At 41.2% G+C, this 27,389-nt stretch overlaps 1 protein-coding gene across 14 annotated transcripts in view; it reads left to right on the top strand.

Moving 5' to 3' along the window:
* Nucleotides 1-27,389, top strand: part of LOC126261336 (calcium/calmodulin-dependent protein kinase type II alpha chain) — a 1,016,317-nt gene that overhangs the window by 697,616 nt on the left and 291,312 nt on the right. For all 14 annotated transcript variants that reach the window (XM_049958533.1, XM_049958541.1, XM_049958530.1 and 11 more), the window contains exon 4: nt 7,524-7,578. In XM_049958533.1, coding sequence (XP_049814490.1) covers nt 7,524-7,578 — 55 coding nt within the window. The remainder of the gene's footprint in view (nt 1-7,523; nt 7,579-27,389) is intronic.

The following is a 27,389-nucleotide window of genomic DNA, read 5'->3' as shown; positions in this document are numbered from 1 at the left end:
TCATTCGTTACTTCGCTGCCTAAATAAGTAAAGATACCTACTACTTTTAAGCGGCTAGTTTCCTAATCTATTATTTATTTCGACTACATTCCATTACCATTGTCGTGCTTTTGTTGATGTTTACCTTATTACCTGTTTTCAAGAAGCTGTCCATTCCGCTCAGCTGCTCTTCCATTTCTTTACACACTCTAACTGAATTACCATGTCATCGGTCAACTTCAAAGTTTTCATTTCTTCTGCACGAACTTTAATTCCTTCTACAAATTTTCCTTTGGTTTCCTTTACTGCTTGCTTAATGTACAGATTCGATAACATAAGAGGATAGGCTACAACGCTGCCTCACTCCCTTCTCAACTATTGCTACCTGTAATGTCCTCCAGCTGCTTGTAACTGTAGTCTGGTTTTTTCTATACATGCTGTTCATAATCATTCGCTCCCTGTATTTTACCCCTGGTGCGTTCAGAATTTCAAAAAGTGTATTCGAGTTAATATTGTCAAGAGTTTTCTCTAAATCTACTCATGCCATAAACTTTAAGTTCGCCTTCCCTTGACCTATCTTGTAGTAAGATAAGTCAGAGGTTTATTATTGCCTCACGTGTTACTACATTTCTCCAAAATCCAAACTGATATTCTCCAAGGTCGGCTTCTACCAGTTTTTACTTTTTTTTAAAAATAACTCGTCTCACTATTGTGTAGCCCTGACTTGATAACGCTCTGAGTCCCAATGGTTTCTGCCTGAAACCACACCCACGATGTTTTTAGTACCAGTGGTTTTCGCATGAAAGAAGACAGAAACTACCAGTGGTAGACTGAGGTACTTCTACGAATGTAGTACATTGTAGCAATCACTTGTAGCGTTCAAAGCAACAGTTAGCGCGGAGATGATGCTATATGATTGTAGGAGATTCTGACCTGCCTTTTTTTTTTTTCTTGTATTGGCAGTACCGAGGAGATCATTGACAGTGAAAGTAAATATATCTAATAAATGATGACTAACTGACAACCTCAGCTGCCGACAGGTGTTGTTGTTATACCTCGATGTGGACAGGTGAAAATGTGTGCCCCGACCGGGACTCGAACCCGGGATCTCCTGCTTACATGGCAGACGCTCTATCCATCTGAGCCACCGAGGACACAGATGAATAGCGCGACTGCAGGGACTTATCCCTTGCACGCTTCCCGTGAGACTCATATTCCCAACTGTCCACAATTCTACATATGTATTGTACCTTATAGACATTTGCCCACCCACCCAACAGTTTGGAATGTGAGTCTCACGGGAAGCGTGCAAGGGATAAGTCCCTGCAGTCGCGCTATTCATCTGTGTCCTCGGTGGCTCAGATGGATAGAGCGTCTGCCATGTAAGCAGGAGATCCCGGGTTCGAGTCCCGGTCGGGGCACACATTTTCACCTGTCCACATCGAGGTATAACAACAACACCTGTCGTCAGCTGAGGTTGTCAGTTAGTCATCATTTATTCCAGGGAAAAGCTGCACGGTCATTAACATTAATTGTTCTTCCGAGAACACGTTACTGTCTTCGTATATAAACATATCTAAGTTATTCTAAATTTTAATTTGTATTACTGTCTTTATGAGTATTATCGAAATGAAACCACTGGGACAGTATGCAGTTGCGATAAAAAGAATCAAAATTTAGGCCCATTTTAGCTTGTTTTTTAACTATAATTTGTTTTAGGCGTTATGAGTTAATGGAAGATTAGAGATGGGGGGGATTTTGTCTAGGAAAACTGCGAAACTGCTGTCAATAGTATATCACATGAAATGATGCGTGGTTGAAAACTGTGTTCCAGTGGTCGCGAAGTGAAACCACCTCCTTAAAGCAAATGACTGTTTACCTTTGGACAATCTAGTTTCGATGCGTAATATGATAATGAATGTTAATCACGTGAAAAATTGTAAAATTATGTATTTCTTCATATAGTTAGGACTCAAAGAGTTAAATTGTCGGTACATGCCTTTTTTGGAACTTGAATTATTACGTTCTTTTTGTAGTCTGAGAGTGTTTCCCCAGTCTCAAATATCTGCACACATGTGGAAAAGTCAAGTCATGGCGGCTCTCCCAACGACTTCAGTATTCTTCTAGTCGACAGAAAGTAAAATGAATGTACTGAGGACGGTGAAACTTCGCCGAAGAAAGTATAGGTGGAAAAGGAAAAAGCTGTTTGCTCAGTGCAGACCTTTTCCAAAACACGTGGCTAGAGAAGAAGCAAGTTAGACGACTACGCCATCGACATCTCATCAAGACCCAAGTTGATGTCCCGAAAGCGCCATTGCAAGGCATTAGAGAGCTTCGCCGGCCGGAGTGGCCGAGCGGTTCTAGGCGCTACAGTCTGGAACCGCGCGACCGTTACGGTCGCAGGTTCGAATCCCGCCTCGGGCATGGATGTGTGTGATGTCCTTAGGTTAGTTAGGCTTCAGTAGCTCTAAGTTCTAGGGGACTGATGACCTCAGAAGTTAAGTCCCATTGTGCTCAGAGCCATTTGAACCATTAGAGAGCTTCGCTACTTCTCAAGGGCCCTTAAACGACTTAGGAAAGAAGAAGAAGAAGAAGAAGAAGAAATGTGGTAGGGCGAAAGAACAGCTGGCGTTTAACTCCTGGAACTGGAAACTGACGCAGCATAGGAGAAGAGAAGAAACTCCAAACAAGAGGATATGAGTAAGGGTTTAGAAAACTTCGTACATCCAGGCACTGCTTTTGTTCAGTGCCGCGCCTTTGGCTATGAGCAACAACTAATGTCAACAGCCCTAGCGCACCATTCAACGTAGACTCCAGCAGAACGGAGAGGCTGTCATCGCCAGTTGCGCTTATGAGCGAGGCCGTTGTTGTTGTTGTGGTCTTCAGTCCTGAGACTGGTTTGATGCAGCTCTCCATGCTACTCTATCCTGTGCAAGCTTCTTCATCTCCCAGTACCTACTGCAACCTACATCCTTCTGAATCTGCTTAGTGTATGCATCTCTTGGTCTCCCCCTACGATTTTTACCCTCCACGCTGCCCTCCAATACTAAATTGGTGATCCCTTGATGCCTCAGAACATGTCCTACCAACCGATCCCTTCTTCTGGTCAAGTTGTCCACAAACTCCTCTTCTCCCCAATCCTGTTCAGTACCTCCTCATTAGTTATGTGATCTACCCATCTAATCTTCAGCATTCTTCTGTAGCACCACATTTCGAAAGCTTCTATTCTCTTCTTGTCCAAACTATTTATCGTCCATGTTTCACTTCCATACATGGCTACACTCCATACAAATACTTTCAGAAAAGACTTCCTGACACTTAAATCTATACTCGATGTTAACAAATTTCTCTTCTTCAGAAACGCTTTCCTTGCCATTGCCAGTCTACATTTTATATCCTCTCTACTTCGACCATCATCAGTTATTTTGCTCCCCAAATAGCAAAACTCCTTTACTACTTTAAGTGTCTCATTTCCTAATCTAATCCCCTCAACATCACCCGACTTAATTCGACTACATTCCATTATCCTGGTTTTGCTTTTGTTGATGTTCATCTTATATCCTCCCTTCAAGACACCATCCATTCCATTCAACTGCTCTTCCAAGTCCTTTGCTGTCTCTGACAGAATTACAATGTCATCGGCGAACCTCAAAGTTTTTATTTCTTCTCCATGGATTTTAATACCTACTCCGAATTTTTCTTTTGATTCCTTTACTGCTTGCTCAATATACAGATTGAATAACATCGGGGAGAGGCTACAACCCTGTCTTACTCCCTTCCCAACCACTGCTTCCCTTTCATGTCCCTCGACTCTTATAACTGCCATCTGGTTTCTGTACAAATTGTAAATTGCCTTTCGCTCCCTGTATTTTACCCCTGCCACCTTTAGAATTTGAAAGAGAGTATTCCAGTCAACATTGTCAAAAGCTTTCTCTAAGTCTACAAATGCTAGAAACGTAGGTTTGCCTTTTCTTAATCTTTCTTCTAAGATAAGTCGTAAGGTCAGTATTGCCTCACGTGTCCCAGTACTTCTACGGAATCCAAACTGATCTTCCCCGAGGTCGGCTTCTACTAGTTTTTCCATTCGTCTGTAAAGAATTCGTGTTAGTATTTTGCAGCTGTGGCTTATTAAACTGATTGTTCGGTAATTCTCACATCTGTCAACACCTGCTTTCTTTGGGATTGGAATTATTATATTCTTCTTGAAGTCTGAGGGTATTTCGCCTGTTTCATACATCTTGCTCACCAGATGGTAGAGTTTTGTCAGGACTGGCTCTCCCAAGGCCGTCAGTAGTTCCAATGGAATGTTGTCTACTCCGGGGGCCTTGTTTCGACTCAGGTCTTTCAGTGCTCTGTCAAACTCTTCACGCAGTATCGTATCTCCCATTTCATCTTCATCTACATCCTCTTCCATTTCCATAATATTGTCCTCAAGTACATCGCCCTTGTATAGACCCTCTATATACTCCTTCCACCTTTCTGCTTTCCCTTCTTTGCTTAGAACTGGGTTTCCATCTGAGCTCTTGATGTTCATACAAGTGGTTCTCTTATCTCCAAAGGTCTCTTTAATTTTCCTGTAGGCAGTATCTATCTTACCCCTAGTGAGACAAGCCTCTACATCCTTACATTTGTCCTCTAGCCATCCCTGCTTAGCCATTTTGCACTTCCTGTCGATCTCATTTTTGAGACGTTTGTATTCCTTTTTGCCTGCTTCATTTACTGCATTTTTATATTTTCTCCTTTCATCAATTAAATTCAATATTTCTTCTGTTACCCAAGGATTTCTACTAGCCCTCGTCTTTTTACCTACTTGATCCTCTGCTGCCTTCACTACTTCATCCCTCAAAGCTACCCATTCTTCTTCTACTGTATTTCTTTCCCCCATTCCTGTCAATTGTTCCCTTATGCTCTCCCTGAAACTCTGTACAACCTCTGGTTCTTTCAGTTTATCCAGGTCCCATCTCCTTAAATTCCCACCTTTTTGCAGTTTCTTCAGTTTTAATCTACAGGTCATAACCAATAGATTGTGGTCAGAGTCCACATCTGCCCCTGGAAATGTCTTACAATTTAAAACCTGGTTCCTAAATCTCTGTCTTACCATTATATAATCAATCTGATACCTTTTAGTATCTCCAGGGTTCTTCCATGTATACAACCTTCTATCATGATTCTTAAACCAAGTGTTAGCTATGATTAAATTGTGCTCTGTGCAAAATTCTACCAGGCGGCTTCCTCTTTCATTTCTTAGCCCCAATCCATATTCACCTACTACGTTTCCTTCTCTCCCTTTTCCTACACTCGAATTCCAGTCACCCATAACTATTAAATTTTCGTCTCCCTTCACTATCTGAATAATTTCTTTTATTTCATCATACATTTCTTCAATTTCTTCGTCATCTGCAGAGCTAGTTGGCATATAAACTTGTACTACTGTAGTAGGTGTGGGCTTCGTATCTATCTTGGCCACAATAATGCGTTCACTAAGCTGTTTGTAGTAGCTTACCCGCGTTCCTATTTTCCTATTCATTATTAAACCTACTCCTGCATTACCCCTATTTGACTTTGTGTTTATAACCCTGTAGTCACCTGACCAGAAGTCTTGTTCCTCCTGCCACCGAACTTCACTAATTCCCACTATATCTAACTTTAACCTATCCATTTCCCTTTTCAAATTTTCTAACCTACCTGCCCGATTAAGGGACCTGACATTCCACGCTCCGATCCGTAGAACGCCAGTTTTCTTTCTCCTGATAACGACATCCTCTTGAGTAGTCCCCGCCCGGAGATCCGAATGGGGGACTATTTTACCTCCGGAATATTTTACCCAAGAGGACGCCATCATCATTTAATCATACAGTAAAGCTGCATGCCCTCGGGAAAAATTACAGCCGTAGTTTCCCCTTGCTTTCAGCCGTTCGCAGTACCAGCACAGCAAGGCGGTTTTGGTTATTGTTACAAGGCCAGATCAGTCAATCATCCAGACTGTTGCCCTTGCAACTACTGAAAAGGCTGCTGCCCCTCTTCAGGAACCACACGTTTGCCTGGCCTCTCAACAGATACCCCTCCGTTGTGGTTGTACCTACGCTACGGCTATCTGTATCGATGAGGCACGCAAGCCTCCCCACCAACGGCAAGGTCCATGGTTCATGGGGGGAATTGCACAAGAAGCTTTAGTAATATGAAAATGCATTTCCGTGTCGATTGCAAAGTATTTTTGATAACAGCTAGGCAACTTATTACTTCCACGTATGTCTCGCAAAACGACCACAAGAAATAAATCTAAGACTCTATAGCCAATATCGACGATAACCGACAATCATACTTCCGACAGACCATTTGTAAATGGAACAGGATAGGGCACCAAATAAAGTTCCACCGTCCGCCACACATCGTAAAAATTACTTGCAGAGTATGATGCAAACCTCGGCTTGTATGGAACGTAAACACTAATTTTTGTATTGTACTGTACTGTATGGAACTGGGGACCTAGAAACGACAGAGAGGCTTCGTCCCCGCCGTAGCCCTCAGTGGTTCACAACCCCACAACAGGCTACAGCAGTCCACTCACCCCACCGCCGCCCCACACCGAACCCAGGGTTATTGTGCGGTTCGGCCCCTAGTGTACACCCCCTCCCCCCACCCCCTCCCCCTTCCGCTCCCCTCCACTCCCCCTCACCCCTCCCTCCCTTCCCTTCCACCTCCCTCCCCCTCTCCCTCCCCCATCCCCCTACATCATACCTCCCCCTCCCTCCTCCACCCTCCCCCACCCTCCACCCTCCCCCTACATCGAACCTCCCCTCCCCCCTCCCCCTCCCCCGTCCCCGTCCCCCCTCCCCACAGGATTAGTGCCGGGGACCGGCGCACCTTCCTGCCGGGAAAGCAGTGCTTTAGACCGCACGGCTAACGGGGCAGGCAACACTAATTTTGCTACTTTTCTTTTTTCCTTCCTTTGCCTGCAAGGATTTTTATCAGTTCTGATTTGATGACGTTATTTGAGACTAAGGTATTGTGTGAAATGTGTAACTTCGATAAATAGCAGTTGTATAGCACTGTGACAAACACATGAAAGATCTGAATTTCGTCACTAGAAATTCCAGAAAATGTACGTTTGGTGTCTATTTGCAGGTTCCCACAAGCCGAAATAATGCGATACATATATTTTAAGCTTTCCTTTCCGTACTTTTTGTGCTGGTTATTTTCAAAAACAGAAGCTACGAAACCGATGTTTAAAATTACCGGTTCTTTTGAAAGAATAGGGAGATTTTTTATGTATACAGTTTTAACACATAATTTGCTTTTACAAAGGCACGAGCTGGAGCATTCATTTCGCTTTGCCGAGATAACACTGAAGCAAGAATTTCAGTTCGTGTAACTCAAGTGATATATGAGGATTGGAACTTTAATAGCAGCAACTACTTATTTACAGCGTATAAAAAATAGATACGAATTTCAAAATATTTCAAATAAATAATTGGCACTATTGAAGTTCTGGCCTACACTGTCCTTCTTTTCTTGTTAAACGTACCTTTTGTCTTTTGTTTCAGTGCGCCTCCATGATTCCATACAGGAAGAGAACTTCCACTATCTGGTCTTTGATCTGTAAGTACACCCATAACTTTTCCTTAGACTGTTTGAAATGCAGCTGCTTTAAAATAATTCATTTATTTTGATATTTTTACTTCTTATTATAATTTTACTTAATTTCAGTTTATCTGTTCAGAAATTCGTTTTATCATCGAGAAGTTTTGTATATTCATAGTTTTCAATGTGTCTACATAAAAGCTCTTGCACCACCCGATGAAATATACTTAGAGACAGCAGAACAGGTGATAAATAGTAGCTTTCTTTGTCTTATAGATCAAACTCTGTAAAGGCCGTTGGCGTACAGTCTTCTGTGCCTGAGGTCTACTTATTTTAATAAATAACAGCGCTAGTTGCATAAATATATTTTGAATGCGACCAGTGTCGTCCACTGGGCCATTGTCAAGGGTCGAGTAATTATTTAACGCGGGATCGTCGAGAATACATCAGTGATCTGGATAAATTTATTTCTCATTCTCACGTATATAGAATCTATGTCAACTGAAGTATGCACTTGAAGATCAGACGGCGGGGTCAGAGATTTTCTCTGCCTCGTGATGGCTGGGTGTTGTGTGCTGTCCTTAGGTTAGTTAGGTTTAAGTAGTTCTAAGTTCTAGGGGACTGATGACCATAGATGTTAAATCCCATAGTGCTCAGAGCCATTTGAACCATTTGAAGATCAGAGGTTATTTTGCAGTTGCTTGCGATGCATTCAACTCGTAGCTTATTTTCTATTCAGTCTTCGCATAGCAGAATAACACTTAGTGCTGAGAGTTATACTTAGCATGGCCGATTTCATTTACCCTGAGTAAAAGTGCAACTCCATATTTTTTTCCCTTAGAACAACAACATGGTGCAACGCCACACTTTGCCTAATTGGGCTATAACTTCGATCTAAGGGCGTTACTTTGGCTGTTATTGTCGCTGGCCGGTGGTTGGTGGTATGTTTCCACATGTCCCCTTCACACCAACAGAGATATGCGGTTTTCGCACATAATCGTCGCTGTAAGCCTGTTTTGTACGCCTCTGAAAATCTCGTCCAGGTGCGGATGTCAATAACGTCTTCTGAGCTGTTGCAGTACCGCAGTCGGAATTCTTACTTGGTCACATGAGCTGTCAGTCCCCTCCTTTCACCCGTGGCTTCTACAAAATGCAGCGCTTAACGTATGTCAGGTGACGGCTCAGACAGAGTTCATGTACTGGTAGTCCCAAACATTTAGGGCCATAATTATCCAAATGCTAGAGAATCCTGAGCTGATATTTTCATACAAGGGAACAACTATCCGAAATGATTATTACAGCCGGTACGAGACCATGAATGAGGCCCGTGTTTGGAAAATGCAAATGTTTCGTAACAAACAGCCGCATGCGGCATCGACGTTGCTGGCGCTACCTTACACAACTAACCACATTCATCTGTGATATGTCGATGATAATTGCCACTGTTTACAGCTAATGAATGCTTGTGGAACATCGCCCGTCACAAGAACTTACAGGCTTGCATTTAATGTATGGTGCAGCGAGATGTAGCTCTCAGAAACCCTACGCCTTCGCACATTACGTACCCTTTCCGAATGAAATTTTGACTTCATCCCCCAGACAATGAAATCGTCCCGATTCATTTTCATCTAAACGCCGCAAACCATCTTCAGGTGTGTGGCGGAGGGAACTTTGTGTACCACTTTCACCTCCCACTTTTCTTGTTCCAGTCGCGCTTGATTCACGGGAAGAACGATTGCTAGTAAGGTTCCGCCTGTGCTTCGATTTCTCACATTTCATTTTCATGGTCTTCGCGCAAGATATAGGTAGCAAGAATTAATATTGGTTGACTCTTCTAAGAACTCTTCTAACTCTAGGAACTTTAATGGTAAAATACGCCGTGATGCAGAACGCCTCTCTTGCAGCGTCTGCCACCACAGTCGACTGAGCGTCTCCGTGATCAGTAAACGGTGTAGCTAGATCCTATTGCTTGATTCTGACGGGCTGTCCATACAGATTTTATTTTGGTATAGCTTATAGTCAACTCCATTCAAAGCTGTAACTGATATTGGTTGATTTTTAGGGTTCCGTACCTTAGTCGGTAAAACGGAACCCTTATGGGATCACTTCGTTGTCAGTCTCAGTCTCTCTCTCTCTCTCTCTCTCTCTCTCTGTGTGTGTGTGTGTGTGTGTGTGTGTGTGTCCGACCTTTAAAAACCCTTTTTCTCTGGAGCGAATAAACGGATCAAGTTGAAAGTTATGCCACATACTAAGTCTATAGTTCCTTGGCGGTGCCAGAAAATTAAAGCTTCTAAGTGAATGTAATCAAAAGATACGGCCATTTATGTCGTGTATTTTCATACTCGCAAACTCACTCATTAAAACGTCTAGGGTCCTTCCCATTGACCTAGAATCATGTCATGTAATTCGGCGAGAAGCTAGGATTCAAAGTACAAGTGAAGGGAAAAGTTCGAAAATTGTTAATTTGTAATTATATGACACAAAAATATTTCCTTTTTCATTTGTTATTCGACTTCAAATATAAAATTAAAACATTCTCGAAACTCTTGGAATTCCTGAAACCGATATCGTGCCAATATCATTGTCAATAAGAGTCAAAAAATTCTCGATTCCCGGGATCGATGAACTGTCTGTTTACATAATTAAGTTTGTACGAAGCCGTTAGAGCGCTAGCCCTACCCACACCTGGCCAGCTTCCTCTGCCACTTCGTTGAAAACTTGCTTTGTGCTGTACCCAGTTGTGAAACTAAATTGCTATTTTCTCTTGTTAATTTTCGAACTATAGAAAGAAGGCAGTTAGTAAGAAGACTTTATTCTAAAAGTCTGTTATGTCAGTGACGAATGGCTAATGGGCTAGCGGTTAATCACATCGTCCTTCCTACATTTCCTGTGCGTTGCAATAATTAATAGCATTCGGACAATGTCTTGTATCATTGTCTTGCCAAAACATACGTGAGTAGATGTCACGTTTTGCTTTCACTACTTCTCCCACTGCTTTTATCGTTTCTGTTGTTATTCTCTCATTCTTGGGATTTTTTTCCTCTTTCCATACGCCTAATAGCTTTTCATTATACATAAATAATTCATTTGCAGTGGTGGCTGTTGTGTAAGAGCACGTGAACATCATAACTTTTGACACCTTTCGGATTTATTGATTATTTTCTTTCAATGCTGTTGAACGTAATGTAGATGCGGTAATCTGAAATCGGTCTAAGGCGCTGCAGTCATGGACTGTGCGGCTGATCCCGGCGGAGGGGGAGTCCTCCCTCGGGCATGGGTGTGTGTGTGTTTGTCCTTAGGATAATTTAGGTTAAGTAGTGTGTAAGCTTAGGGACTGATGACCTTAGCAGTTAAGTCCCATAAGATTTCACACACATTTGAACATTTTTTTTAATATGAAATACACGCTGCAAAATCTACCGCAGTATGCTACCTTGCTACTGCTCTAGACTCCGTGAAACTTGGCATCGCGATCACACCTTCAGTCGTGCACGTTTTGAAGAGATTTTGCGCATGCGCAACTGGCTTAACGCAATTTCCTCACGGGCAAAGACATACGGTTTTGATAAACAGCGTGCACAGTTCACGGCGAGCAAACGTAGCCCTTAACCTCCAACTACAACTTTGTCAATGCCAGTAGGTGCTAGCAAACTGCAGCACACTTTTATCCCTGTGTGTGCTTGGCATGAATCCCGCTAGACAGTATAACACTCCTCAGAGATGCCCATTCACTCACTATATAGTAAGATTAGACCAGACGTCAATATATGTTTTAGTCATTCTTGATAGAAAAACCTGTTTTAACACACACACACACACACACACACACACACACACACACAGATATATATGCCCGAGGGAGGACTCGAACCTCCGACGGGGGGAGCCGCGCGAACTGTGACAAGGCGCCGTAGACCGCACGGCTACCCCGCGCGGCAATATCTGTTGATTTTATGGTGGGTCAGGTTTATCTGTGCTGTAGGCCCACAGTGTATACATGAACACTGACGAAAAGGTGTCTCACTGATTTCTTTGATGATCATGTAAATGTGGGATCGACGACAGCGTGCGTTTGGCCCATAGGGCTCTCAGCGCCTCATTTCTATTCTAGTCATTATCACGTTGGTAGACAGTACTACTTGAATTTAATTATTTCCACAAACGGCAATTTGTGTTTGGAGTTGGTTGTTTACTGTGCAGTAATCTGCTTTCGCGTATAGTGTCAACATGAACTATATTGAATCTGTTTTAAGTGCTACCAGAAAAGAAAATTACCAGGAAAATTTAGGAGCAATGGCCTCGCAGACCAGATACATTGACTGAGAAAGTGACGAACTCAAATAAGCGTAACTACAAGCGAACATAGAACTGTATAATAAGCGTATGTTGTTGTGTGGATGCATCATAAGAATGTCTGATTTTCAGCCCGTAGGTTAATTCGTTAACCAATACATGTGTTAGGGATCGTATACATTTGCCCGAAAAAAATTTTAAAAAGCACGAAAACTCCCACTTAAACAAAAACGCGAGACGGAGAGTAACGAAAGCTTGAACGTTATTCCGTTCTTGCCCCAAACTGTACCTAATTAGGTACAAAACAATAAAATTCCCCAAAAACAATTCTTTTTTTTTTCAGACAACTTATGCATATTATTATGATTATTATTTTTGGTGTCGTTGGCAGTGGCTGTGTTGTATAAATATGTTGATAAGCACAACTGTTATACAGCAGCTGCTATTAATATCACACTCTCATATTTATCTGAATCTAAAAATTTGTCAACACCCAGAATGTAAACTCACGAGCAGCCACTGTTCATTCGTTTTCAATGTTCTGTACTTTCTAAAGTATTACATGTATACATGTGATTGATACATGAATAGAACCGCAAACTCGCCATGTTTTGCATTGTGCCTACCAGTTGGCGTTAAAAGTGCAGTGCCTTGACGAAATGTCGGCGAAGGAGGAAAAGAGTTTTTGTCATGTCCGAAAGAACAGATACCATCTTCATATATACAGGGTGAAAAGTATTTTAACCGACAAACTCTGGGAGGTTGCAGAGGACATCAAAACAAATATTTTTCCCTAATGTCATTTTTTCGTATTAGGATTATTTAAACTGGTGGAGACCGTATTACGATCTTCAGTTGTTAGAGAGCGTATTACGCTCTTCAATTGTAGGCAACTGCTGTCCACCAGTGTAGTAGTGCATCGTCTCTGTTTACTACCAACGTCTGCATGAGAGCGGGTCATTTAGCAGATTACCTGGACAGGGACGCCGTCGCACGGTAAGAACGCTGCAATTTGAGGAAGCTGTCTTGCACCATGTGGAGCGAGATTCTTCACTCAGCACTCGTGCAATCACACGTAACATGGGGACGAATCAGACGAATGTGAGAACAGTCCTTTGAAAGCAATTGTTACGTCCATTTCACTCACAGCGTGTCCACAACCTGGAACCAGCAGATTATCCACCCAGAGCGCAGTTTTCGCAGTGGTACCTGGAACAGTGTGAAATGCATCCTGCATTTCCATCCTGTCTATTGTTTACCGATGAAGCAACGTTCGGGCGTGATGTAGTCTTCAACATGCACAATTCGCATGTTTGGAGTGAGTATAACCCACATGCACAGTTACTAGCGCTCATCAAGTGCGGTTCTTCGTTAACGTGTGGGTCGGTGTTGTTGGGGACTGTTTAATTGGGCCGTATCTGCTACCTAGGCCATTAAATGGCAGGAACTATTACAATTTTCTCGCCAGAGCATTGCCAGAATTGCTGGAAGACGCCCCGCTCCCTACAAGACAACGCATGTAGTTGCAACATGACGGGGCGCCGTCACATTTCAGTCTCGTGTGCGTCGATTCCTGGACCGACGGTTCCCAGACCGACGGTTCCTGTACCATGGCCTGCTCGATCCCCAGGTATGTCGCCTCTGGACTTTTTTGTGTGGGGAGAGATGCGCAACCTTGTTCACACAACTCCTGTTGCATCAGAAGAGGATCTGGTTGCCAGGATAGTAGCAGCAGAAGCAGCAGCAGCAGTAGCAGAAGCAATTCAGGATACTCCTGGGGCTTTTGCCCGTGTCAGAAAGAACATGATCCGACGGTGTAACCTTTGTTTAGGTGTCAATGGAGGCATTTTTGAAAATCTACTGTAATTGAAATTGGGTTGTGTTAATGTGTTGTCTCTTGGTCATAAAAAAATGGAAAAGTGTTCGTTGGTTTAATTGATTTGCCGCCAGAGACATCTTCCTCTACCGGTTTAAATACTCCTTATAGGAAAAAATGACATTAGGGAAACATATTTGTTTTAATGTCCCCTATCACCTCCCAGAGTTTGTCGGTTTAAATACTTTTCACCCAGTTAAGGCTCACCGGCCATTGACCATCTTCTTCTGTGCGGATGCACGAACAGTGCCCAAACTCTTACGGGAGTCGGCAGTAAAGCCGCGAGTAATGAGTATGATGGGCAGGGGCACTTTGAATATACTGCGGGACAATAAGTTGCGAATGTGGGTCTCACAAGTGCGTGCCAGAGATGCAGTCGCACTATCCTCTGTGTCCTCAGTGGCTCAGATGGATAGAGCGTCTGCCATGTATGCAGGAGATCCCGGGTTCGAGTCCCGATCGGGGCACACATTCCAACTGTCCCCGTCGACATATATCAGTGCCTGTATGCAGCTAGGGGTGTTCATTTCATTGTAATTTAAAGTAATGGGACAAGTCGCGCAAGAGGTATATTTAGCGCGCTTTTTCCTCTACTACCTATTCGAAAAACTTCGCGTGACATCACATATCAAGAATTTCAAAAACGTTGACCGGTGTTACTTATATCCGTGTGACAAATATGCGAAATGGATTCTGATAATTTAAATTCTGTAATACGGTATTGAGAAATTAATGTTAATATGCGTTTTGGAACAGCTCCGCCTCATAGCCCTTAATTACGAGCCGCGCCTGGTTGAAGTGTTTATTTGCGGATAACTAGATATTCACATAAGGGCACGGTTTTAGCAAAGTTGCTGGATTTACTAAACTGACGCTCCACGCATGTCAGAAAGTACTCAAATGTTTCGGATTATTTTGCAAATACTGTAGAACTTTTCTGGAGAATTAATTAGGTCGTTCTTCTCTTCTTGTAATATATCGCTTTTGCACATTCCATCATGCTCCTCCTCCTCCTCCTCAGCAGAGGAGAATTGCCATAAAGGCAGAAATCCCTTACATCAACATCTAAGAATGCGACAGTCTGATGAATAAGTGTGAGACCTCAAGTCGGACGACTTAGGTCGTAGAAGTCGTACTAACCCACAGCCTGCATGCTTTTTATTTATGAGTAAACATGCTAGTTCGTGTATTACTCGCGCAAACTAAGATTGACGTCGGCACGGTGGCTGATGGTAGCGATAGTAAATGGGAAATGCCTTTACGCTCGTTCCCGTCAGCCACGGCCAAGTGTCAGCTTGGTTTTCACGAGTAATATCCCAGATCTTACGTGATCTGGGGTAATATTACGGCCCACGATCTTCGTTTGTTCCTTGCGAGCATCCTCCACTTGACTGCCATCTGGCGGTCGTAATCATTCGGCACGACTCGGCATGATTCGGAAGTTTCCTTCGAAGCATAGCGTACTAACAAGGGAACCTCCCCATCGCACCCCCCTCAGATTTAGTTGTAAGTTGGCACAGTGGATATGCCTTGAAAAACTGAACACAGATCAATCGAGAAAACCGGAAGAAGTTGTGTGGAACTATGAAAAAAATTAGTAAAATATACAAACTGAGTAGTCCATGCGAAGATAGGCAACATCAAGAACATCGGGAGTCTAGGAGCGCCGTGGTCCTGTGGTTAGCGAGAGCAGCTACGGAACGAGAGGTCCTAGGTTCAAGTCTTCCCTCGAGTGAAAAGTTTAATTTTTTATTTTCAGTTTATGTGACAAACTCTTATGTTTTCATCACTTTTTTGCGAGTATCACATCCACAAGAAAACCTAAATGGGGCAAGGTAGAAGAATCTTTTTACCCATGTACAAGTTAGGTGGGTCGACAACATATTCCTGTCATGTGACGCACATGCTGTCACCAGTGTCGTATAGAGTATATCAGATGTGTTTTCCTGTTGAGGAATCGGTTGACCTATGACCTTGCGATCAAATGTTTTCGGTTCCCATTGGAGAGGCACGTCCTTTCGTCTACTAATCGCACGGTTTTGCGGTGCGGTCGCAAAACACAGGCACTAAACTTATTGCAGTGAACAGAGACGTCAATGAACGAACGGACAGATCATAACTTTGCGAAAATAAAGAAAGTAAAATTTTCAGTCGAGTGAAGACTTGAACCAAGGACCTCTCGTTCCGCAGCTACTCACGCTAACCACGGGACCATGGCGCTCCTGACCTTGCATTTTCCTTGACGTTGCTTATCTTGCGCATGGACTACTCAGTTTGTGCATTTTACTAATTTTTTTCATAGTTCCACACAACTTCTTCCTGTTTTCTCGATTGATCTGTGTTCAGTTTTTCAAGGCCTATCCACTGTGCCAACTTATAACTAAATCTGAGGGGGGTGCGATGGGGAGGTTCCCTTGTAAGAATCGATTAATCGTTGGAACTTGGAATCGTCACGATTCGGAAACACGCAATCGTTCTGACGATTCTTTTGAACGACGATTCGTTCGTATCACGATTCGATTTTTACGATTCTTTATTTAGAGTCGTTCAAATGAACGACTCATTCACGAATCGCCACAACTCTACTTTGGAGTGGATGGCAGAGAATATCCACTTAGGACTGCTTCGGGTTCCACAAAAATCCTTGGACCTGCAAAACAATGTAAGTACGAATCCAGAATTATTCGTAGTCCTGTACAATATGATACACTGAAATGTATTCGCAGTTGCGAATATGGACAGTCATCACCTGTATAATGAAATGATAATGAAAATTTGAATAGGACGGGGCTCGAACCCGGATTTCCCGCTTATCGCGAGCGGTTATATAACATACATACATGTCCGAAGGAACATTGCATGGTAATTCGGAATAACACGGGCACTGCAGTATCCTAAAAAGATGTACTGTTGGATCGATCATTCAAAGCTTTATCGATGGCCACGCAGATAATTAAACCAACCCGAAAATTGCTATAAAAATAACTGTCAGAAGGAAGGTCATTCTATTTCTAACCAATAGAAAATGTTTTAATGCGTTTTCTTAAAGAACTACAATCGTATCTGTTACAAAGTTTATTTTCGGACAAAATCAACTTAAATTCGTCAATTTTCACACAGTATCGAAAAGTTGATAGTATTTTGTCGTGCATGCATTGTGTCGCAGTTCTGCTTATTTCAGAGGATGAGTTGTTGCAACATTTCGCGCCAAAGTTATTCACGCGAGTTTTTCTAGTGAAGGTTTATTAATACTAAAGTTTTACGATCGTACATTTTAAATAAACAATGACAAGAATTTTTAAGATAAGCGATAATGACAATATATGTGCTTTTCAGTAGTTTATCATTTGTTGCGCGGATCATTCAGATAATGGCAAAACCATGGTAGAGTAAAAGTTGGGAATCTTAATGGAAAAAATGCTCCTATCTGAGCACAAAAGAAATGAATATACCCTGGGCAGAGTTAGAGACTTAAAAGAAGGGAAGTAGTTTTTCGATTTATCTAGCAGCTCAAAGAACTGTGTCAAAACATCTTCACATATTCGACCTTTTTTACGAGTCAACACTATTTACGCAGTGCAACGAGCTCTCTTGGCTGTAGAGTGTTGGTACACCTGCATCTTGCAGTTAATAGGCTACACCCTGACCTTAAGTCCAGATGAAGATTCGCCGACCGTAATGAACAATGGCTGAAGAGCATACATGTAATACGTAGAAAGTACAATTTCTGGGGCTGGATTTGTACCTGGGAGGTTACTATAACAATTTTTTTTTATTTCTATGTGGAAGGAATTAATTCTTTTTCCTTGGGGGACCATTTCTCCACCAAACCCATCTCCTGTTACTCGTGTGGCGAGGAGTGTAACAACAAATAGACACAAATTTATGTATGTATGTGGTGTCTGTTGTTTTGGAAATGTCGGAAAGAGCAGACACTACGTATATAACTAAGATAATGAAGGTCTCTTAAGTCATTCTTCCATTATAAAAGTGCTACGTCAGAACTGCTTCTCTGCTGCCCTTACCTTTCCTGAAGCCAAACTGATTATGTACTTCTAGAGAGGGAATGCATCTACAGTAGGAAGCATCAGAGAGTAGGGGTGCATCTATAACGGGAAGTATCCCAGAGTGGGGATATATGTGTCCTAAACTTAAATGACATGTTGTGTCATATTACACACATTACAAATTTTTGGATGACATGATGATGTGTTTCATGTTATATAGCATGACGAGCAGATGGGCCAAGGTTTTCACATGAGTGAGTCACACTTTTAGTTGTTGAAAAGCTATCTGCATGTCAGTAGTCCACTGCAGTTTCTGTTTGCCATTGGTGTTTTTGCACTTTAGTGTCTCTGTTAGTGGGGCCTGTATGGTAGCTGTGTGTTGTAGGTGGCGCCAGTAGAAATTTATCATTCCCAAGAAATTATATAATTCTTCGTATTGGTGGGGAAGGAGGTAGTTGAAGGATGATTTCCATTCAGTGTGATGTTGGAGGGCTGCCTGCACCGTTAACTGCGTGACCTAGGGAGATAACTTTGGTTTGCACACTATTGGCTTCTTTCCTCCTTGATAATACTCCCATTTGAGATGAAGTGAGGCGAGACTCAAGAGTCTTGTTATCTTGCAAGAAGATGAGGATGTCTTCCAGGTAAGTGTAGCAAAAGGGCAGTATCAATAGAATACCGTCTAAAAATTGTTGCCACATCTGGGATGTGTTTTGAAATCATTGGTAAAAGATGATGTTCTGTACAGTGTAATGATTACTGTCTTTGGAACATCACTAAGGCACATTGGTATCTGATGATAACCTTGCTTACAATCCAGAATGCTGAACACAGATGCACCTGCAAGATAGTGAGTTAAGTCTCATATGTCAAGTTACTATCAATGATGAGGATTCTGCAGTCACCAAATAAGTGTAATGTATCATCTTTCTTCGGTGCTAGTTTGATGGGTGAAGCCCATGGGCTGTCAGATAATCTAACTATTCCTGCTTTCAGTAGATCATCAATGGCTGCTTTTAACATGTGTAGTTTATCAGGTGAAAACTGTACCATTTCTGATGGCACGCTGAGTGAAAGAAACTTGGGAAAAGTCTGTGGGTGACGGCAGATGACCATGGGATGTGGTTAAGGGTGGGAGGTGGGGGTGTCACTTGTGCAAATGGCAAATTACTAACATTCTCAGTGTACAAAGATTGCATAGGTGGGAGCGCTTCCCAGAAGTCAGATGGAGGTATGCCATGGCTGTATTGTGTCTGCATGGTGAAGTCTTCATCAGTGATTGGAGTTGATTGCAAGTATGGGAGATAGTGATAAGCTATGGCGAGTTCATCAGACATTCTTTGTGTTGCTAGTCATAGTGTTTCATTATTGTCTTGTAGGCATTGAGGCTGTAATAGTGTGTCAGTGTAATGAAACAGCTTGTGTTGTATTTGTTTTACTGTGTAGTCGAGGAGACTATGGCAATGTTGATCCATTTTGGTACTGTGTTGTTGTTGTTTGGAGGTGGTGCAGTGCTGCGTTACTTACAAGGAAGGGCATAGCTGACAGTGCCAGAGATTATATGACTGGTGTCCCATTGGGTTGTGCCATTGGATAAATCCAGTAGTAGCCTGTAATAGAGGAGGAAATCTGCTCTGAAGATGGATTTGCTAACCTCTGCAATTTCAGAGTTCCATTTAGAAGTAATTCTGAATCCCAGATCTAGTGTTCATGTTTCAGAGATGGAAACAGTGACAACAGAACTGTTTGCTGTGCAAAGCTGCCCAAACTGTATGTGATCCCAGCAGTTTCTGTTGTGCCAGCTGTGTGAAGGTCACTGTCCAGGGTGGAGATTGTGATGTCACTGTCGGCAACAATCAGGCATTGTTGGACCAGTTAAGCAGGCTCTGTGAACAGTGCAAAGTAACGCTGGTACTGCTGACTTGTGCACAGTGGCATTATTGCCAACTGAATTGATACATTGTCTGTGTTGCATAACAATGTAGATTCTTTTGACTGTTGGGCTCCATAAGGTTCCCTTTCTGTGCAGCAACCATGGAATATAAAATTGTAAAGAATGTAGCAACCAGTTGTGGAAACATAATTTATTTATCTTGTTGCAAATCGATTTCGACTGATATCAGTCATCATCGGTGCATTTTTCTAACTGATACATGCCATAAGTAGAAGTAATGTCCTTGGCAGATTTCTATCGTGACAGAAATCTGCCAAGAACAGTACTTCTACTTATGTCATGTATCGGTTAGAAAAATGCACCGATGATGACTGATATCAGTCGAAATCGATTTGCAACAAGATCAATAAATTATGTTTCCGCAACTGGTTGTTACATTCTTTATAATGAAGGTTCTACCTGCTAATTTGAGTTTATGGTCCAGCGCTCCCCACTCATTGGTGATTGTGGCAACCTGTTCCTGGGACAGGAGTTTTGCTACCCACAATGTTCACGACAAGCAATCAGGCATTAATAGTGGGTGATCGATGTTCACGGCCATAGTTTGTTAAGGTTTCATCACATATTACTTGTTGTAACTCTTCTTTAGGCATCCTGAAGATACTTTGCAAGAGTGTTGGTTTTGCTGTTGAATATTCATTTTTCACTGGTGGTGCCAAGATGATATCACTAATCAAATCTGCATGTTCACCCAGGTTGGTGATGAGTGTGATGAGTGTGATGAATTTAACTGTCTCACTCATTATGTTGAGGGCGGCAAGAATGCTATCCACTATGGCAAGTCATACAGAGATCTTATCCGAGTGAATTGACTGAAGTTTGGGTTGGACGCCAAATTGTGAGAGGGGTTGATATAGGTGAATCTGCAGGCATGGAAGATTGTGTGGCAGTAGTGCCAATGAATGTTCCATTACTGTATGGTAGCACAAAAAAAAACATGCAGTTGCAGGGGGGGGGGGGTGTGTCAGTCATGTCAGCACCAATTTTGTGATGTAATTCATGCAGTATGTTGGGATCATCATTCATGATTAGTGGTGATTATGATCGATTGAGTGATAGGGGTTCAGAACATACCATTTGCGAAGCAGTAGTGGTAGTGACATCGCACAGTAAATCTGCAGTAGGATATCATTTTCTGGCCTTGACATCGGTTGTCAGTTCACTGTACTGGTGAGTGTCACTGTTACTTTTAATTTAAACACTTTGTTCGAAATTCAGTCATTAAGCACTGTGTGCCACGGTGTTGCAATCGTGGGTGAAAGTCAGGAATTGCGACGCACAATGGTTACACGTTGGATGCATTATTGTTGTGTGGTATCCAGCTCAGTACATATTTGCCATGGTTTGTGGTCTTTACAGGGCACCAAAGTAGTCTGGTGTGGTGTAGGATAAGACATGGTGCAGTATGATAATAAGCCTTTATTGCATGAATATTATACAGTAAGGCAAATACGACTGTTCTGTTTGGAAGCACTACTTTCTGAGCACACTGTCATGTCAAAGAGCATCTACTGTAAAGGAAAGTCACCAGTCAGTGATGTTACGTGACATGGAGTTCCCGCCTACCCATGAGGGAAGTGACCATTCAGAATTGGCATACTTGAATTGCAGAAGGTCTTGTTCACAAATTAATTTATTGCTGTGGTTTGATACATAATCATCTGACACAGAGTGAAGTACAGAAACAATCCACTTCTGTAGAGCTATATTTTCAGTAACTTATGTGCCCTCCTATATGTGTTTTGTGTATTTATTTCTTTTTGTGCCTGATGATGATGTCTCAAAACACATCAGTAATTTGATTTGTGACCAAAGCCTTCCACAGTTTGTGTGCCAATTTTTTTGAAGAGTTGAAATTTATTGTGCAGTTTCACCTCACAGTATTTGAAACATAGTTATGGAAACATGTTGTGCAATAATACATGCACTAAAGGATTAGATTAAAGTATATAATGTATACATATACATAAATATATATGTACTTTTATTCATAACTTTAAAAAACACTGTCTTCCTTCATAGCTGCTGGGTTCAGTTTCTGGTATTTTCTGAGAACCATATCATGTGATTCGTTCTTAACCCTGGAAAGACACAGAGGGGGTTTTTACACCCCACACTTATTTCTTTTCTTGATTACTCACTTCCTCTTAACTTTAACAAATGTTAGCATATAAATTATGTACCATAACTTTAATTTAGAAAATGTGCTATTTGAGTTTTGAAAATGCATATTCCACATAATGGATAGCTTTGTGATTTAAAGTAATATAAGCCTTCGCGTATTGGTTGGCCAACTTGTGTTTGTTGTTGAACATCTGTCACATTGTCATCACTGTAATGGCGCTGTTATTTCTCTTCTAGTAGTAACATCATGTTGTAAAGAGCATTCAGATTGTGGATTTATTGTTTAAACAGTGGTGATCAAAAGTTATTTGAAATAGAAGATTTCGGTTACACTGTAGAAGAAATAGAAAAGGACAAGAGTTGAAAATGAGTCATTTACAAAGAAGGATGGAAAAATACCAAACTGAAAATGGAAAAATGTATCAAAAGGAGCAAAGGATGAAAAGTATGTTGTAGTCTAAAAGTACTCACATTTGCAAAGCTAAGGAAACTTTTAGGAATGGCATTGAAGTGTTTCACAGTATGTCTGGACTTTGCAAAATGCCACTAAAGAAAGACAAATCTTTCAGTGAAGTATTCAACCATTCTTGATCGACACACTTCCTTCAGAGAATCAAAAAAGGAACTGTTTATGTAGCACTATGTACTCTGCTCAAACACAAAAGCGAAACATTTCTTGGAATCGTAAATGCAAGGAGATCCAAAGTTGGGTATGCTGCTGAAATGATTTGGTATGGAAGAAGATGCAGAGATGAAAAAGAGAAGGGGTGGCTAAAATGAGTGCATCAAAGAATTCAGATGTCATGAGAGTCACTGTGACAGGCAAAACATGCCTAGAAAAGAAACTGCCAGCTGATTTAACTATAAGCAAAATGCATAAAGAGTTTCTTAATATAACTAACAAAATATTAAATGATATATCTAAAAACAAAGATGATGTGACTTACCGAACAAAAGTGCTGGCAGGTCGATAGAAACACAAACATACACACGAAATTCTAGCTTTCGCAACCAACGGTTGCTTCGTCAGGAAAGAGGGAAGGAGAGGGAAAGACGAAAGGATGTGGGTTTTAAGGGAGAGGGTAAGGAGTCATTCCAATCCCGGGAGCGGAAAGACTTACCTTAGGGGGAAAAAAGGACGGGTATACACTTGCACACACACACACACACACACACATATCCATCCGCATATACACAGACACAAGCAGACTGTCTGCTAGAATTTCGTGTGTATGTTTGTGTTTGTGTTTCTATCGACCTGCCAGCACTTTCGTTCGGTAAGTCACATCATCTTTGTTTTTAGATATATTTTTCCCACGTGGAATGTTTCCCTCTATTATATTCAAAATATTAAATGAATGCCAGTATTCGTTGTATTATTCTGGTTTGTGTTCAGCCTTTAATTTAGATTTTTTATGCTTAAAAACTAATACTTGCAGTGAGTATCTGAGACTAAAAACCTTCAAAGGAGCAGAAATAAACCTGCAACAAATGAACCAGCTCATTGCTTCATATCTTGTGCAAAACACTCGAGCAAAGCACTTTTTTGAAGAGTTGAAACTACTTTCTGAAGGAACTTCGAGCATCAGTTTTGATCTCATGCAGAACCAGCCTTTGCCAAAGATCAATAAGGCTGAGGTATATTATGCCCACAAAATATAGTACTGAACATTCGGGATTGTAATCATACACCAGAAAAATCTTCTTCTACAGGTAGCTAGAGACAGAGCATGGCAGAGGCTGCAATGAAGTAACATTCTTTTACAGTATAATAGCAACTGTCTTGTAAATATGTTTTCAAAGTCACTTTGAATTTTTGTTTATCTTTTATTTCCTTGATATGGTGGAGAAATTTATTGTAAAGTTTTTTGCCAGTTTGCAGAGGTCCATTTTGTCTTATAGTTGTACTTACATGTTCACTGAGGTAGTCTTCGAATTTTGCCGGTGTCGTGTGTGGACTGCTTGATTTGTACATACTAAATGATTTTTAGTTTCTGAAATTTTCTTTATGTATGTAATTATCTCAAGAATATATGGAGTGCTTTAAAAAGGGGTTTGCAAGGATTTTTGGGTGTGACATTTTCAGTTGCCCTAATGAATCTTGTCTGTGCTCCAAAGCAGCTTTTGCTTATTGGTGAATTTCCGTAAAAAATTGTCCCATATCACAGCAGTGATTCTGCTTGCGTGTAGTACACATTTTTTAGTGTTTCTTTTGATGTACACCCAGCAAGTATTTTTATGCTGTAGCATGATGTGCTAACTTCTCACTGATGTATTTGATGTATGTGTCCGACTTCATGTTGTCATGAATCCATAATGGTAGAAATTTTGTTGATTTACAGTTCCGAATTTTTTATTGAATATATTTATGGTGGGAGTTAATGGGTGTTTATTGTGTGTGGTATGAAGGTGCATTGCATCTGTTTTATCTATGTTAACAATAAGATTGTTTGTGGTGAACCATTTTGTAATGTGTGTGGTGCAATTTTGTACTTCATATTGTAGTTCTGTAGCAGTTCTGCTTTGTATTGATATATTTGTGTCATCTGCAAATTATATACAGGGTGTCCCATTTATCTTGACCACCCTAAATAACTGGTTGCCAGATTCAAATTAAAAAATGTCTCAAGCAAATGTTCTTTAACCATCGGGGGGGCTTAAACAGCATGATTGCCTTTGTTGTAGCTTTGTTTTTTACAAAGATACGAACAGCAGTATGACTTTTTTAAATGGCACCCTGTATTTTTTTATTTGGTAATTCATTTCCTCTCCTGAAGACCTATTCAAAAATGTATCACAGAGTACCATTCACTGAAACACAATGTTATTAATTACATAACACAATATTGACATTGACACTCCCAGCGTTTAGTGCAGGTACTCGGGGTAATGGAATGCATTCATGTGCTGACATTGACAGAGGACAAATGTAAACATAAGTAGAATGCACACCTGTCATTCCATCAACCATCGTCAGTTGAAGAGCTGTGTGAGAAGAATGTACACCAACGAAGAGAAGGTGGAAATGCTACTGATGCCCGCATCTCGTGGTCGTGCGGTAGCGTTCTCGCTTCCCACGCCCGGGTTCGATTCCCGGCGGGGTCAGGGATTTTCTTTGCCTTGTGATGGCTGGGTGTTGTGTGCTGTCCTTAGGTTAGTTAGGTTTAAGTAGTTCTAAGTTCTAGGGGACTGATGACCATAGATGTTAAGTCCCATTGTGCTCAGAGCCATTTGAACCAATGCTACTGATCTATGGGGAATGTAAGTTAGCAGAATAGTAATTGGAATACTATTTTCTTATTTATGGGTACATTTAGTACATTAGTTTAGTCCTTTTAAATGCTGTTGTGTAGAATAGGTATACATTAAAGTCTGTCCTTCCTACAAGCTGCATTGACATAACATTTCTTTTATTGTTGTTGTTGTTGTTATTGTTGAAGGTAGGTGAAATTCTATACAGGCAGTGGAACTGTACAGAGAGCGATTTTGTGACAACAACCCACCTTCCTGACAGATGTTTTCTCATCTTGTGATGCTTCAGGAAATGGGAAATTTCAACCCATAACAATGCAGTTGTTGTAGCACTCGCACAGACAAAGTTGCCAAAGTTACTGTTCTCGCTTCTGTTGTTATGAATCCACGTGTGAGCACACGACAGCTTGAACATGAGATTTGCATTCCTAAAACCAGTGTACTTCATATTCTTACAAGTCACTGGTTCCTTCCTTACCATGTACACCTACATCAAGAATTGCGTGGGAATGATTTCCAGAATCATGTACAGTTCTGTCAGTGGGCACAGCAGCAAATCCTCGCCAACCTGAACTTCTTCTCCAATGTTCTATTTACCAGTGAATGTTCCTTCTCAAACAAAGGACAGGTAAATACAAGGAACATGCATCATTGGTCCAGCGACAACCCATGATGGCTTAAACAGTTGGAATATCAGTGTCAGTGGAGAGTTAACGTCTGGTGTGGGATGCTTGGTACTACAATTATTGCCCCTTATTTCATGTAGTCTAAACAGTATAGCGTATGCCAACTTCCTGAGACAAGTTCTTCCTCCTCTTCTGGATGAAGTGCTGTTAAGAACCAGAATGCTCATGTGGTATCAACACGATGGATGTCCAGCACATAATGCCTTGCATGTACATCATGTTCTGAACTGAAGGTATCCTGCCAGGTGAATTGGTCGAGGAGGAACAGTTACTTGGCCTGCTAAGTTTCCTGATTTAAATCCTCTGGACTTTTTTCTTTGGGGATGCATTAAAGACTATGTCTATCGTGACATTCCAACAACTCTAGAGCACTTGCAGGAACGTATCGTGCTTGCTTGTAATTCTCTTCAGCAGACAACACTGGAAGCAGTAAATAATTCTTTCATCCAATGAGTGCACCAGTGTATCGGTGTCCAGGGTCACCACATTGAGCACCTTTGAATGTTCTACTCCTGGGCAATGGTACAGGAGAGTCAAAGTCAATTTTGTTTTATGTTTTTACTTGGTTTTCATTTGTTTTCCAACAACTCCAGCAACTGGACCAGTTGTGTTCCCAGGATCAAAGTCAATGTTGTGTTATGTAATTAATAACATTGTGTTTCAGTAAATGGTACACTGTGGTACAGTTTTGAATAGGTATTTAGGAGAGGAAATGAATTACCGAATAAAGAATACAGGGTGTTATTTACAAAAGTCATACCGCTGTTCATATCTTTTTAAAAAACAAAGCTACAGCAAAGGCAATCATGCTGATTGATGTCCCCCTGACGGCTAAAGAAGATTTGCTTGAAACATTTTGTAATTTGTATCTGGACAAACAGTTATTTAGGGTGGTCAAGATAAATGGGACACCATGTATATTTTTGGGAATCACTAGATGATTCTAGGTCATTGATAGATATGAAGAACCACACTGGGCCCAAGATAGAGACTTGGGGCACACCATACTTCATTTCTTTTCTTTTAGATTGGTGGATGTACGTAACATTTTCTTCCTGATGCATGATTTCAAATGTCTGCTCTCTACTTTTCAAGTATGACATCACCCACTCATGTGCCAGGCCCCTAATTCCTATGTACTTCAATTTTTGAGGTAGTAAGTTGTGGTCTATCACATCAAAAGCTTTTGTGAGGTCCATAAATGTTGCTGATATATGTTCTTTCTCATCTATTGCAATCAAGGCTTCATTAACAAAGTCAAAAATGGCAGCTTCTGTTGATTTGAGGTTTCTGAACCCATGTTGGGTATTTGATACAAAACTGTTTGGAATGAAATCAGTCTTTTGTAAAAAAAAAATCTTTTTCCAGTATTTTAGAAAAACCGGACAGCACAGATATTGGCCTGTAACTCTTTTCATTTGTCTTGTCTTCCTTCTTGAAAAGAGGTCTTACCCTGGCCATTTTTAGCTTTCATGAGAAAATACCACTATACAATGAGTCTCAATTTTAGTTTTAATTCCCTTATAATATTCAGTATTTCCTTTTCATCTGCTGAATAAAAAAAATATTGTTTTTGCATTTAAGTTAATTTTTTGCTCATCTCTGTTTCCAGAAGCTGTTTTTTGTTGTTTTCCATC

Source organism: Schistocerca nitens, chromosome 1, assembly GCF_023898315.1.
Source record: "Schistocerca nitens isolate TAMUIC-IGC-003100 chromosome 1, iqSchNite1.1, whole genome shotgun sequence".
Classification (NCBI taxonomy): Eukaryota; Metazoa; Arthropoda; class Insecta; order Orthoptera; family Acrididae; genus Schistocerca; species Schistocerca nitens.
Note: the sequence above shows the minus strand (reverse complement) of the source record. Positions and strands in the feature narration are given on the sequence as shown.